General features: G+C 45.7%; 1 protein-coding gene across 1 annotated transcript in view; it reads left to right on the forward strand.

The window, feature by feature from the left end:
- Positions 1-1,875: 1,875 nt before the first annotated feature.
- Positions 1,876-13,660, forward strand: part of Trim66 (tripartite motif containing 66) — a 54,555-nt gene continuing 42,770 nt past the window's right edge. Inside the window, exon 1 of the mRNA XM_032892939.1 lies at positions 1,876-2,095. Coding sequence (XP_032748830.1) covers positions 1,876-2,095 — 220 coding nt within the window. The remainder of the gene's footprint in view (positions 2,096-13,660) is intronic.

Raw genomic sequence — 13,660 nt, forward strand, 5'->3', positions numbered from 1 at the left:
GACCTCCTCCTCACCCCATGTGGATCATTACTCTGTGGGGCCTGGGGTTTGCAGAGGACTCCCACAACATCCGTCCATCTGCATGGTGGTACCTTCCTGGACTTAAGGGGTCTCCCCAAGTCTCATCACTATTTTCCTTAGTGTGCTTGGTTCTTAAAGGTCTAGACTTGCACTTGCATAATTGCAGAGTCCCAGGCAGACTGAATAACATAGTTATTAAATACAGATACAAAAGTAGACACAAGCTCCTTTTGGCCATAACTTATGAGGTTGCACTACCATTATTCAAACATGATAAAACCTACAAGACCCAAACAGCCAGATTAGCAGTGTTAATTTCATATGCAGATAAAGTTTCTTCAAACTAAATTTACCACCGCAGTTTAAACATGCTTCTCACTTGTGCAGCTAAGTTTGGTAAACACGATAATATGATGTCCAACAGTGCCATATAAGCTCCATGTGGCAAGAATGCATGGTTCTCATGTCAGTCTTTCTCCTAATTAATCTCAGGTAAGTAGTATTGTTTGCTGTGAGTGAGCTCATGGGTTCAATACTGTCCCTAAAATCTTAGGGTGAACATGTAAATGATATAGAAACAGGATTTAAGCAAATTATTGGAGGGCCAGAGCAATGGTTCAGTGGTTAAGAGCAATGGCTGCTTTTCCAGAGGACCTGAGTTCATTTTCTATCATCCACAGTGGCAACTCATAACCCTTTGCAACTTCAGTCCCAAGGATTAGATACCATCTTATGGAGTCTGTGGGCACTAAGTCCACACCTAGTGCACAAACACACACGCAGGTAAAACATCTATACAGGTAAAATAAAACCTTTAAGACCCTATAACCAAAAAAAAAAAAAAAAAAAAAACAACCAACCAACCAACCAAACAAACAAAAAAAAAATCCGGGGCTGGAAAGGTGGCCCTTATAGAGAGGTCTTGCGGTTTGGTTCCCAGCACCTACACAGGCAGCTGTTGCCCTCTTCTGGTCTTTGCAGGCAACTGCATGCATGTGCATATGTAAACACACACACAAACACACACACAACACACACACACACACACACACACTTTAAAAATAAAACATTAAAAAAATTATTAGGGGCTGGAGAGATGGTTCAGTGGTTAAGAGCACTGACTGCTCTCCCAGAGGTCCTGAGTTCAATTCCCAGCAACCACATGGCGGCTCACGACCACCTGTAATGAGATCCGATGCCCTCTTCTGTGTGTCTGAAGACAGCGACAGTGTCTCATATACATAAAATAAATAAATCTTAAAAAAAAATATTAGAACTCATGAAAAAAAAATCTGTGAAAGGGTCTGAGCCTGAGAATATTCCAGCAATTCAGGATGTGGTGTCTAGGATTTGAGCTTTGTCTTGGTGCGTTATCCTGCTTCTGAGCGCCTCATCTTCCTCAGCCTGTACCTCCTGGTTTATTTGATTTGTAAAAGTGTTATGATCTCTATTTCCAGGGGGAGTTTGTGAGGATTAATATGAGTATGTAAACTTTATAAATCTTCAACCCTTTCCCAAAGGGTTGGGATCACTTGGATCACCCTGTTCGCCAGCGAGGAGAGGCACGAGTGGTCTGGGGCACTTTTGACGCCCATCAAGCTCCTTAGAAACACAGAACCTAGCAGACACCCCCGGGAATGGTTTTTACACTGAAGATGCTTGACTCTCAGTACAGGGTTGAGACTGAAGGTCATGACTCGGACCTCCGAGGCCTTCTTACCCGCCCAAGAACTTCTCCCACCCAAAGAATAAGTCCCTCTGCGTTGTGCTTCACTTGCAGGGTGCTGGCTCTACACACTGCTTCACTCGCGAGGATGTCGGTGGAAAAGGTGAGGCCCCAGACGCAGGTGAGACATGGGCCCAGGCCTGGGTTTGAGTTTTCCAAGGCAGCTTCTCTGCTCAACAGATGGATGTGTGGAAGCTGTGGCACCGACCTGCTCTATGTGCAGAGGAGACCTACGAGCGGAGGGCTCTCGGCTTTTACCGTGCCAACATCTGCTCTGCAAGGCCTGCTTCCAGGGCTGCTTGCAGGAGCTAGGGCATGTTCCCCGGGCTTACTGGACAGCCCCAGGTGGTAAGTACGAAACCTCACGGTCTGCCTCAGTGTACAGGTCAGGCCTCTTCCTGTTTCAAAGGCGTCAGGTGAAGAGGGAGTCAGAATCTAAATGCCCAAGGGACAGTCATTGCTGAAGGCATCTCTAGGGAATCCAGGAGACACAGCAAACCCTCTGGGGTGTGTAAGCTGGGGAACTTTCATCTCTGGGGTTTCCTCAAGTTGGTGGCAGACTAGGAAGCCTTTCGAGATTTTGATTCAGGGTTTGACTGCCTCCATCTAAAGATCCAGAGGATATGGCCTGGTGTCCGCAGCTTTCCTGGCAGAGAGAGAAGGGCTGGCCTCCCAGCGCTGGTCAGGGACAGATTTTGAACAAGAACCATGTTGAACTACCCACTGCTGAAACTGCTGCCCCGCAGCGGGGAGTGAGTACCTTACTCCTGACTGTCAGGTTTCCTAGGAAACAGTAGCACAGAGAGCTGTGAAGTCCCGGGGGACCAGAAGCAGGTCCCTTTCTGTCAGTGTTCCTGGCAGGGCGAGTGAGACTCAGGCAGTGTGGAGTGAAAATCTTTACTGTTTAGTTTGTTTTCTACAGTATAACTGAAACGAAGAGTAACACAAATCGAGGTTTTCTTTGAGTTATCTGGGCTAAAAGTGGACTTTAAATCTGGATTTTGATTCTCTGAATCCATGGCAAGAAGGTAATCTCTTTTAGTCGACTGTGAGTTTAGAATACAGAGAAAATAGCGTATATTTTCAATTTTTCTTTTCTTTTTTGAATCAGAGTCTTATGCTGTTAGTAGACCTGGAGTTATACCTGGGTCCCAACAGGTCGCGCTTGGCCATCCATCTTCCATAAGCCAAATTAATAGTGAAGAGCAGAAAAAGAAGGATAATTCACTGTGGCCCCACTGGGAAGAGGTCTAGAGATCCAGTCATCTTCTAAGTCTATCTTCTAGGTCCTGACAGGAGGGTAGGGATTAAATGCCAGGCAAGGGATACACAGAACTAAGCAGTCTGGTCAAGATGTGGGCCTCTATCAACCATGGTCTCAGCTCCTGTCTCTCCTGTAGATAATTCCCCACCCCCATGCCCGCCTGGTTGCCTCAAGGCTTCAGTCATTTTTCCTTGAAGCTGGAGATTCCTAGGGAAATTCTGATTTCTGAGGGTCCACTCTTTCATTAGTCTGTCACAAGTGTCTCCTCAGAATATTTTCATTCCTGCTGGACACGCAGTTTGTAGTGCTGTGGCCCAGGCTGGCCTGGAACTTAATAAGGAAGTCAGAATAATCTCAAACTCACAGAGACCTTCTGGCCCCAGATTCCCAAATGCTGGCATTATAAGAAAGTGCTACCATGCCTGGCTGTGTACTTGCATTTTAAAAACTAATATATGAGCTTTGAAACTAAACTTTGTTCATTAGACATTAAAAACATTATATCAGGTGTGGTGGTACATGCTATTAATCCCACCACTTGGGAGGCAGAGGCAGATCTCTGTGGATTTGAGGCCAGCCTGATCTACATTGAGAGTTTCAGGACAGCCAGGGTTACCTGGTGAGATTGTGTCTTCTGTATGTTTGTATATACATACATTAGTACATAGTGTGTGTATTGTGTGTGTGTGTGTATGTGTGTGTGTGTGTGTGTGTACACGTGTGTGAATTTGTGTAGAGGCAGGAGATTGATGTATTTCTTCTTTTCTCTCCACCTTAGTTTTTTGAGACAGGGTCTTCTCTCAGTGAAGCCGGAGCTGCTGATTAGCTAGATGGGCAAGCCCCAGGGACCCTCCTGTCCGTCCCCAAAGCGTGGCCTACAGGCGTGTGTTGCCGTGTTCAGCATTTTACAGGGGTGCTGGCGTCTTTAATACTTGCTTTTATAAATGGCAAAATTATATGTATGCCAAAGAATTGTTGAGCAATTATTTCCTTTTTATTTATTTATTTCTTTTTTCTTTTTTTCGGAGCTGGGGACCGAACCCAGGGCCTTGTGCTTGCTAGGCAAGCGCTCTACCACTGAGCTAAATTCCCAACCCCTTTCCTTTTTAATTTGTTATCAGTAAATGTTTGTTTTGTATCCTCATAAACCTGGGGTCACATAAGATTTCTTAGACCAAAAGCAAACGGAAGGAATTAAGATGTCCTCACTTAAACCATTCTGGGAATGGAGTGCATTTACAGAGGGTGAATCTGGAAAACGTGTTACTACCTAGGCTATATATAAAGAACTCTTCGCAAGGCGGGGTGCTGTTGAATGTGACACCTAGAGCCAGATTCATAGTGACAGAAAATAGAATGGTGGCTCCCAGAAACATGATGGGCACAGGAAGTTGCTGTTTAAAGGATACAGTGTGGCAGGCTTGACTTTGTCACCTGGGTTTTTCTGCCATTGAATACCACAGTTCAGTATGCAGTCTGGTTATTAGTCCCTTATCAGGTGCTTGATTTGCAAATATTTTCTTCAGTTCTGTAGGCTGCTTTTCATCTTGCTAATGTACCAGTTTTTTTTTTTTTTTTTAACTCTCTAATCATTTTTTACAGTCCAGTCATTATCCCCCTCCCGGTCAGCCCTCCGACTCTTCCTCATCCCATACCTGCCCCCTCTCCGCCCAGTCTCCAAGTGGATATCCCACCCCATTAGCCCTCCCCACTCCCTGGGGCCTCACGTCTCTCAAGGGTTAGGTGCATCTTCTCTCACTGATGCCAGACCAGACAGCCCTCTGCTGTGTGTGTGTCAGGGGCCTCATATCAGCTGGGGTATGCTGCCTGGTTGGTGGCCCAGTGTCTGAGAGATCTCAGGAGTCCAGGTCAGTTGAGACCTGGGGTCACCCTCCTCCTCAGCTTCTTCCAGCTTCTGTCTGTTGGTTGAGTGTAAGTATCTGCATCTGACTCAGCTGCTTGTTGGGTCTCTCAGAGGGCAGCCAGGCTAGACTCCTGTCTGTAAGCACACCATAGCATCTGTAATAGCATCAGGCCTTGGGGCCTCCCCTAGAGCTGGATCCCAATTTGGGCTGTCACCAGATCTCCTTCCCTCAGGCTCTTTTTTGTCCCTGCAGTTCTTTTAGACAGGAACAGTTTTGGGTCAGAGTTTTTGACTGTGGAATGACAACCCCATCCCGCCACTAGAGGTGGGCTCTTCAGGTTCCCTCTCCCCACTGTAGGGCATTTCATCTAAGGTCTGAGATGTCCTTTGAGTCCTGAGAGTCGCTCACCTCCCAGGGCTCTGGTACATTCTAGAGGGTTCTCCCAACCTCCTTCCTCCCGAGGTCGCCTATTTCCATTCTTTCTGCTGGCCCTCGGGGCTTCAGTCCTGTTCTCCATCCCCACCCCACTACCTGATTTTCCCCCTTTTCCCCTCCCTATCCCCTCTCCCACCCAGGTCCCTCCCTCCCTCTGCCCCCTCCCCATGATTGCTTTCCTCTTCCTCCCAAGAGGGATGGAGGCACCAATTTTTGATTATGATGAAATCTAACTTTCTTTTGTTACTTATGCTTTTATTTCATTTCCAAGAAATCATTACCATATCCAATATGATAAAGCTTTTTATTTTTCTCCTAAGAATTTTATAGTTTTATTTCTTGGGTCTTTGATTTTATTTAAGATTTCTAATGTGAACTGACATGTCTCAGTAACTTTTTTTTTTTTGTCTCAATGACTTTTTAAAACTAAAATTAGAACATTGGCCAGGAGTAGCGGTGTGTACCTTTAGTCCCAGCGAGGCAGAGGCAGGTGGATCTCTGTGAGTCTGAGGACAGCCTGGTCTACATAGGGAGTTCCATATTGGTACAATTTTTAAAAAAAAAAAAAAAAAAAAAAGCCCGCAAACATTATAAACTTAGCATATTAATTAATATCAACAACAATTATTATAATCATGATGTTGTTTTCCCAATTGTTCTAAGCACTGTGGGGAATCAAAATATAAGACTTGATGTCAGCATATGTGGGTCTCCGAGTGCCCATCCTGATCCGCCTGCCAACTTACTGATTGTATGACTTGGGGAACTTCATTTCTTCCTTCCTCCTCCTCCTCCTCTTCCTTTGTCTTTGTTTATTCTTTTTAATTCTGGATTTATTTCTTCTCCTTTTGAAAATTGTTTATTTTTATTCTATGTGCACCATGCAGTGTTTCCCCTGCACGTGTGTCTGTGTAAGGGTGCTGGGTCCTCTGGGATACAGATAGTGAGCCACCATGTGGGTGCTGGGAACTGAACCCAGATCCTCGGGAAGAGCAGCCAGTGCTCTCAACTACTGAGCCATCTCTCCAGCTTGATTTTTCTTTTAAAGATTTATTCATTTATTATAAGTACACTGTAGCTGTCTTCAGACACACCAGAAGAGGGCATCGGATCTCATTACAGATGGTTGTGAGCCACCATGTGGTTGCTGGGAATTGAACTTAGGGCCTCTGGAAGAGCAGTCAGTGCTCTTAACCTCTGAGCCATCTCTCCAGCCCCAGCTTGATGTTTTTATACCTTTTAAAATTTTTTTGAAATTAAAATAGAATTAGAACATTTCTCCCCTCCAACCACTCCTGCGTATACTTTACTTATTCCCTCTCAAATTCATGGCCTCTTTTTCTATAATTACTGCTATCTATCTATCTATCTATCTATCTATCTATCTATCTATCTATCTATCATCTATCTATCTATCTATCATTCCTAAATATAGACATATAATTATATATTATATATAATTATATAATATAATTACTCATTAATTCTTTAATTATTGTTCTCTCTGTTTCTTTCTATCTATAATTCCTAAATACAGAAATATAACCTGAGTAGTCCATGTGTTACTTATGTGTATATATTTTCAAGGCCGACCATTCTGTTATTGGATAATGTTGGGGGTCTTATCCCGAGTGGGGGGGCTATTTCTCCTGCTCTCAGCATTCCTTGGTTGCCTGTAGTTCTTTGTGTAGGGTTGGGGCCTGGTGAGACATCCCTGTTTCTAGTTAGCACGTTTGTTAGTGTGGTCTTTGTTCAGGTCTTGTTTAGGTGTGGCCTTGGTGAGACTTAATGGGCGTAGCTTCTCTGACAATTTTTAGGAGATGAAGCTCACAGCAAGCTTCCTGTTTCTCTGGCTCCTGCAATCTTTCCACCCTCTTCGCTGCTGTGGTCCCTAAGCCTGAGGTGCATGGGTGTGTTGTAGGCGTATCAGCTGGGGCTAGGTATCACACAGTCACATGTTCACTGCACCTTCATGGGTTATGGTTTTCTGTAATGGTCTCCACCATGTAGGGACACATTTCTTGAATAAGGGGTTCTCTGTGCTTAAAGTGTTTGTTTGTTTTTGCCTATATGATGACAGTAGAAAACAGCCCATGTTATTGTAGTGGCTATTCCTGGTTGTCAACTTGACTATATCTGGAAGGAATTACAATCCAGAATTGGAGGGCTCACCTATGATCTAGATCTTGAGGCTGGAAGACCAAGTTTCTGACCTGGATCTTGGCATGGAGATCTTGAGGCATAGTGGCCATGAAAAGCTTAGGCCCAGGCCAGGTAGTACTCGCCTTTAATTCCAGGAAACTAAGGCAAGGAGATCTCTGAGTTCAAGGTCAGCCTGGGACAAAACAAGTCCCAGATCTAGGGTGTGGTGGCACACACCTTTAATCCCGGTCACACCTTCTGCTGGAGACAAGGAAGAAGGAAGATTTGCTCTTCTTCGTGGCTACCCTTTACCTGCCAGCGCATCTGTTGGGATCTACTTCTGTAGACCAGCTGAAACAACCAGCCTCGTGGGACTGAGCAACTTCTAGATTCCTGGACTTCCCATTCACAGTTGACCATTGTCAGGGAGTTGGACTACAGACTGTAAGTCATCATAATAAATCCCCTCAATATAGAAAGACATTGCATATGTTCCACAACTCTAGAACCCTGACTAATATAGTTATAAAAATCAAATGAGAAAATGTACATAAAATAGAGTAAAGCACTAAGAAATGATGAAAAATGCTGATATCTAGGATAAGTCAAAACAAAGATGGAGGAGGAAAAGGCCTATAGATATAAGGCACTTGATTTGGAAATAGAAAGTTAATCGATTATTTATTTGGTATCTTATATTATTTTAAAAATAATTAGAAATTATGTGTACATTTGTATGCCTGAGTATATGTGTGTATCCTACGTGTGTGCAGGAGCCTGCAGGGATCAGAAGGGGGTAATCAGATGTCCTGGAACTGGAATTACAAGCAGTTGTGAGCCATCTGGTGAGGGTGCTGGGAACTGAGCCTGGGTCTTCTGCAAGAGCAGCCAGTGCTCTTAACCCCCGAGTCATCTCTCCAGCCTGCATCTTTTGTTCTTATGATGTGGTCATTGTTACCCTCCATGTTTGCATTTGTGGGTACAGAGTGGAATGCGTTTTCTCTTCATTGCTTGGAGTTACCAGGACTGTGAGCGCGGTGTTTGTTGGTTTGTATCCATCCCCTCCACAGGTATACACTGACTGCCGTGTGCCAGGCCCCGTGCCATTTACAGTGTAGAAGATGAAAACTAAGGCCTGCACTTCAAGGAGCTGTCATCCTAAGTGAAAATGAATCAGTAAACACCGTTCAGGCCCAGGAGCAGTGAACCAGAGGCTCTCTGTGTGCTTGGGACTGTTGGGCGTTAAGTTAATGACTAAACATTTTTTAAGGACTAAAGGAGTGTCATCCAAGCAAGCTGTCTGGGGAAGGCAGAGCTGTCACCCCCTCTCTGGCAAGTCTTGTGAGAAATGCCATATTTGAACCTGAATCCCTGGACGTAGTTTGAGAAATTATGCTTGGTTCCTGGTTCTTTGGAAAGAGCTCATAGCACTGCCATTTTACCCAGTAGGGTCTCCGATACTAGGAGACGTATCCTCTTCTGCCAGGTTTGTTAAGTGAAATGTGGTAGCAGCTAGAGGGAAGGTAGGGAGGATGAACAGAGGCCATGGATAAATAGGTTTCTAGGGCCCCTACCTCCAGCCAGATAGTGTAACGTTGCACAGGGTCAAATCCATCTTAATGAGTGTTTCTTCCATTGCCAAGCAGAGCAAGGAGTCATCTTGTTGAATGAAAAAAGGTCTTTGCCTGGACTTGGGGGTCCGTCCAGCTGTAGTTCTACTCTGTAGTACACTTCCTTGGCCCCTGTATCAGCTGGACATGTTCTCTTCCAGGGGATTGTGCTTTCTGATTCGGCCACACCACAGCCAGCCAAATATGCCATAGGCTCTGGACTTGAACACTCATTAACCGAGTAACAGGGCCCTGAGTCCACAAATCTCCCATGACTCCAGCCTGTAAATGTGCACTCCCTTCACACTTGACCCTGCTCCTTTCTGCAGGAACAAAGATTCAAACACCCTGGTACATACTGTACTGGGCCTGTGTTACCTGTTCTAAATCTAACAGTTCTATAAGGTAGTTAAAAACACCTGCAGACTAAGGGGTGTATATTTTTCTCTGTTGAGACAGGTTGAGGGACAGCTCAGGCTGTTCTTGAACTATGTAGCTAAGGATGACCTTGGACCTCTGATACTCCTGCCTCTACCTTCTTGAGTGTTGGGAACAGAGAGGTGTGCCGCCTGCACGGACAACATATTTAAAGGCTACTAATGGAGACCAGAGTAAGGGCAGGAATTGATGTGTGCATAAGACTGGATACCGAGAAGGTAGCTACTCATACAATGAGAACCCTGCCTGGGAGTCAGAAAGTTCCTTATCTCACAAGACATTGAATACTTTATAAAAATAGTGTTAGTGTTAGGTGCATTGACCAACTCAAGGCCCCTCGCCAGTATCTGGAGTTTGCCGTTGGCAAGCCAAGCTATGATGTTCACTAGGCTGAGAGAACTGGATGCATTTTCCCATTTTCTTTTCTTTTCTCTCCTTCCTTCCTTCCTTCCTTCCTTCTTTTCTTCCTTCCTTCCTTCCTTCCTTCCTTCCTTCCTTCCTTCCTTCCTTCCTTCCTTCCTTCCTTCCTTCCTTCCTTCCTTTCTCTTTTTGAGACAGGGTTTCTCTGTGTATTCCTGGCTCTCCTGGAACTCACTCTGCAGACCAGGCTGGCCTCAAACTCAGAGAACTCCCTCTGCTTCCCGAGTGCTAAGGTTAAATGTATGCACCGCCACCATCCGGGTTCGTTTATATTTTCAACCTATGTGAGTTATTAGACTCTAAGTCCATCATAAGTGCAAGAACCTCCGTGCTTCCCTTTAAGTCTCTCATTGAAAATAGTCCAGGGTCAAACTCTGCCTGGAAACTTGTCTGCTGAGTACTTAGGGTAAATTCAACTGGCTCTGCAGAAATATTGCCACCACTGACATTTCCCGAGTCCCAGCTCTGACTTCAAGATGCTGAAGGTTCTGTTTGTTTTAATTTTTGCTTTAGGCCAGGGAGGGTAACTAACTGGACGTTTCCTTCCCCACGTGAGTAAAAGGAAAATTACTCCTTCTCTTCCAAGAAACTAAGTAATTTGTTACTGAGAGACTGGTTTTCATATACAGATTTTAGAAGCTACCTGTTTAGAATCATACTTTTCTGATTTTCAAAGTAGAAGAGAGCATGAGATGTCGGAGGATCCCTGATCTAGAGCTCACGTCTCTGGAGCTCTTTCAGACTCTAGCACTGATAGTGCGGGCAGTCCCAGCTCCTCTTTGGCTTTCCAGGTTGAACCTGGTAAGTGGTTTGAACACCAACTAACCACGGCAGCTAGATAGTTCCTGAAGCGAGCTAAGGGTAATAGCATATTCCTTGTATGCTCTTAATGCTGAAAGGGGGAGTAATCACTGTCCCTTGGTGGGCAGGCCTTGGGGGCTTTGGGAGGACAGAGAGAAGGGGAAGTGATGCAAGATGCTACAACCTCAGAGTCAGAGAGGGAAATTTCTCTAATCTTAATGAGCAGCTCAGCTGGAGGGGCTCTAATGGCCTTGGTGAGGATGGGAGACTGCAGAACTGGCTGCAGGAGCCCGAGAGGCAGCTGACTGCCGCTTGCTTTTTCGAATATGCATGTTAAACAGCATGTCCAAACGGGTGGGGTCAACATGTCCAAATGGGTGGGGTCTGAGGCAAACGGTACCCCAGGTCTCTCAGGTGGAGGTGGGCTGCTGACCTGAACGGAGCCATGGTGTGTAGCAGGTGCAGAAGCTAGAGCTCTGGAGCCCTGTCAGCAGGATAGCTTTTTAGTTCAAGAACAGTTTCCTCACCTTAATTGGTTCTCTAGGGCCCTAGGAGTAGCGTTGGCACCTCTGAACAGTCCCTGTTACTGGGAGAGCAATTCCCCTGGTGGTTGGAGAAGAGGTAGGTCATGTTTGGGGGGGATGTGCTTGCTGCACCTGGGAAACTGGCTGGTAAGATTTGCAGAGGGAGGAAGTTCAAGGTAGCAGTGTCTGACAGGCAGTTTTGGAGTGACCGCTTGTCACTGGATCTTCCACTAAATGGGGAACTAGTTGTGCCTCAGCGCTGTGCAGGCCAGACAGCAGGAAAAGCCCTTAGAGTTCATCTCTACCTGGCTGCTCCACAGATGGGGCATTAGGAGCACAGGAAGGGCCTGGAAAACCGCTGAGGGTCACAGGCTTGGTCATTGGCAGAGCCATAGAGTCAGATCCTCTCTTACCTGATACCCCGGGCTTGTTTGGGCTTGCAGGCTGCAGAAGTGGCAGATCTATAGCAGGTGCTGCCTTGAACTCCCCACAGAGCCTCTTTCAAAGCTCAGTAGTGGGGTCAGTGGCTTTGCAGGGAGTGAGTCTGTATGTCCTTCATGTCAAGTCCTAGGCTTCTGTGTGGAAGGAGACACAGGTACTACTGGGTACCGAATGAGTGAGCCCAGACCCAGCCTGCATTCGCATCCATTGCAACTCTCCTGGTACAGAAAGCAGGCAACACAAGCAGGTGCTTCATCAGAGAATGAGGTTGTGAAGGCCAAGGGCCAGACGTAGCGCTCATTCACCTCTGCCCTTAGCTGGCCTCCTGGTTGTCAGGCTCGGAATGTGGATCTTGCTCTGGATCAGCTGTTGGCCCTGCCTCCAAGCTCCTGGGTAGTCCTAGCTTACCTCATTCTTTCCTGCACTATATTTACCCCGCCATTAGGTGTTGTGCTTACTCCATTAGGTGCTCTGCTTTGAATTTGACCCCACCTCCTAACTCTAGGCCTGGACTATTGGCTACCTAGAGTCTGGATTAGAGGTCCAGACCTATAATTTCAGTCACTTGGGAGACCCAGGCAAACAAATGTATTGAAGATTCAAAGCCTTGAATAGACCACAGGGGGAATTCAAGGCTGGTGAAACTGTTGGAAAATGAAAAGTAAAAAGAAGATTAGGTATCCTCAGGACCACAAAAAAGAAATAGAAGGAGAAAGAAAACAAGAGCTCAGCATTGGTTGCAGTTCAGAATAGAAGGCTCTGGGCCTTCAAAGCTCTTCCTCGTTTTCTCTCACAATAAGCTTATAGCCTTGTTTCCTATATTCCTCTACATGTCCCAGAGGCCCCCCGTTTTCACACTTTAACTCTGTGTGTGTGAAGGTCTTCCTTCCATGTTAGTAACATCTCACTCATATTTGAAGGCCTGCCTCCCACATGAACCAGAGCTCACAGGGGTGGGTCTAGCAAGAAGCAGACTCCATAATCAGAATTGTATCCCAGTGTGGAAGATGGAACAGATGTTGTGACCTAGGGGTAAGCTTCTTTTAATCTAAAAGGGACAGATGGTAGTTTTGGTTTTGCCAGTCATAAACTTTCATTTATAGTCACTTAGCTCTGACACTAGCAGAAAAGCAACCATGGTCAGTATGGGAACCAATGGTCCTGTGTGTTCCAAGAAACCCTTCCTTCCTTCATTTCTTTGTCCCTCCCTCCCTCCCTCCCTCCCTCCCTGCCTCCCTCCCTCTCTCCCTTCCCCCAACTCTTCCTTTGAAATAGGGTCTCTGGAACCCAGACTGTCCTTGAACTCCCTAAGTAGCTGAGGATGACTTTGAACTTCTGATCTTCCTGTCTTCACTGGGATTGCACCACTGCCTTACCAAGTGCTAGGGACTGAACCCAGGGCCACTTGCACATTAGGCAATTAGAGATCTACATTTCTATCTTCAAGAAGCTGTTTTATTGATTGTATTTAAACCCTGTCTTGAAAAAAAAAAACCAAAAACCAAGCAAGCAAGCTACCGACCCCGGCAAACAAAACAAAACCCCCAAACAAACAAAAATCAAAACCACGCAGGCTGCAATTATGACCATTGTTTTGGCGTTGGAAAAATTGGTGGGTTCGAATCCATTGGTGGTATCAAGTAGAAATCACTATGCAGGAGCCACTCAGGTTAGAAAGATATGGATGAAAATTAGAGGTGGGAAAGTGTTAGACTGAGGCCCATGGTGAAGCTCGAGGGAAAGCAGGACCTGAGAGAGTTAACTTTGTCTAGGATAAAGAACCCGTGAAGGGGAGAGATGGGACTCTGGATGGCAATTTTTCTGAGCGGTCTCGACAGGTTCATGTTATTCCTGCAGAGTGGGAGCCGTTGTGTTTGGTGAGGCATGATCAGATCTCTATTGGGAAAGCCATTCAGAGCTGAGTATGGTGTGAGCACACTCTAATCTCAATACTCAAGAGGCAGAGGCAGGTG

The sequence above is a fragment of the Rattus rattus genome, chromosome 2 (genome assembly GCF_011064425.1).
Source record: "Rattus rattus isolate New Zealand chromosome 2, Rrattus_CSIRO_v1, whole genome shotgun sequence".
In the NCBI taxonomy this organism is placed as follows: Eukaryota; Metazoa; Chordata; class Mammalia; order Rodentia; family Muridae; genus Rattus; species Rattus rattus.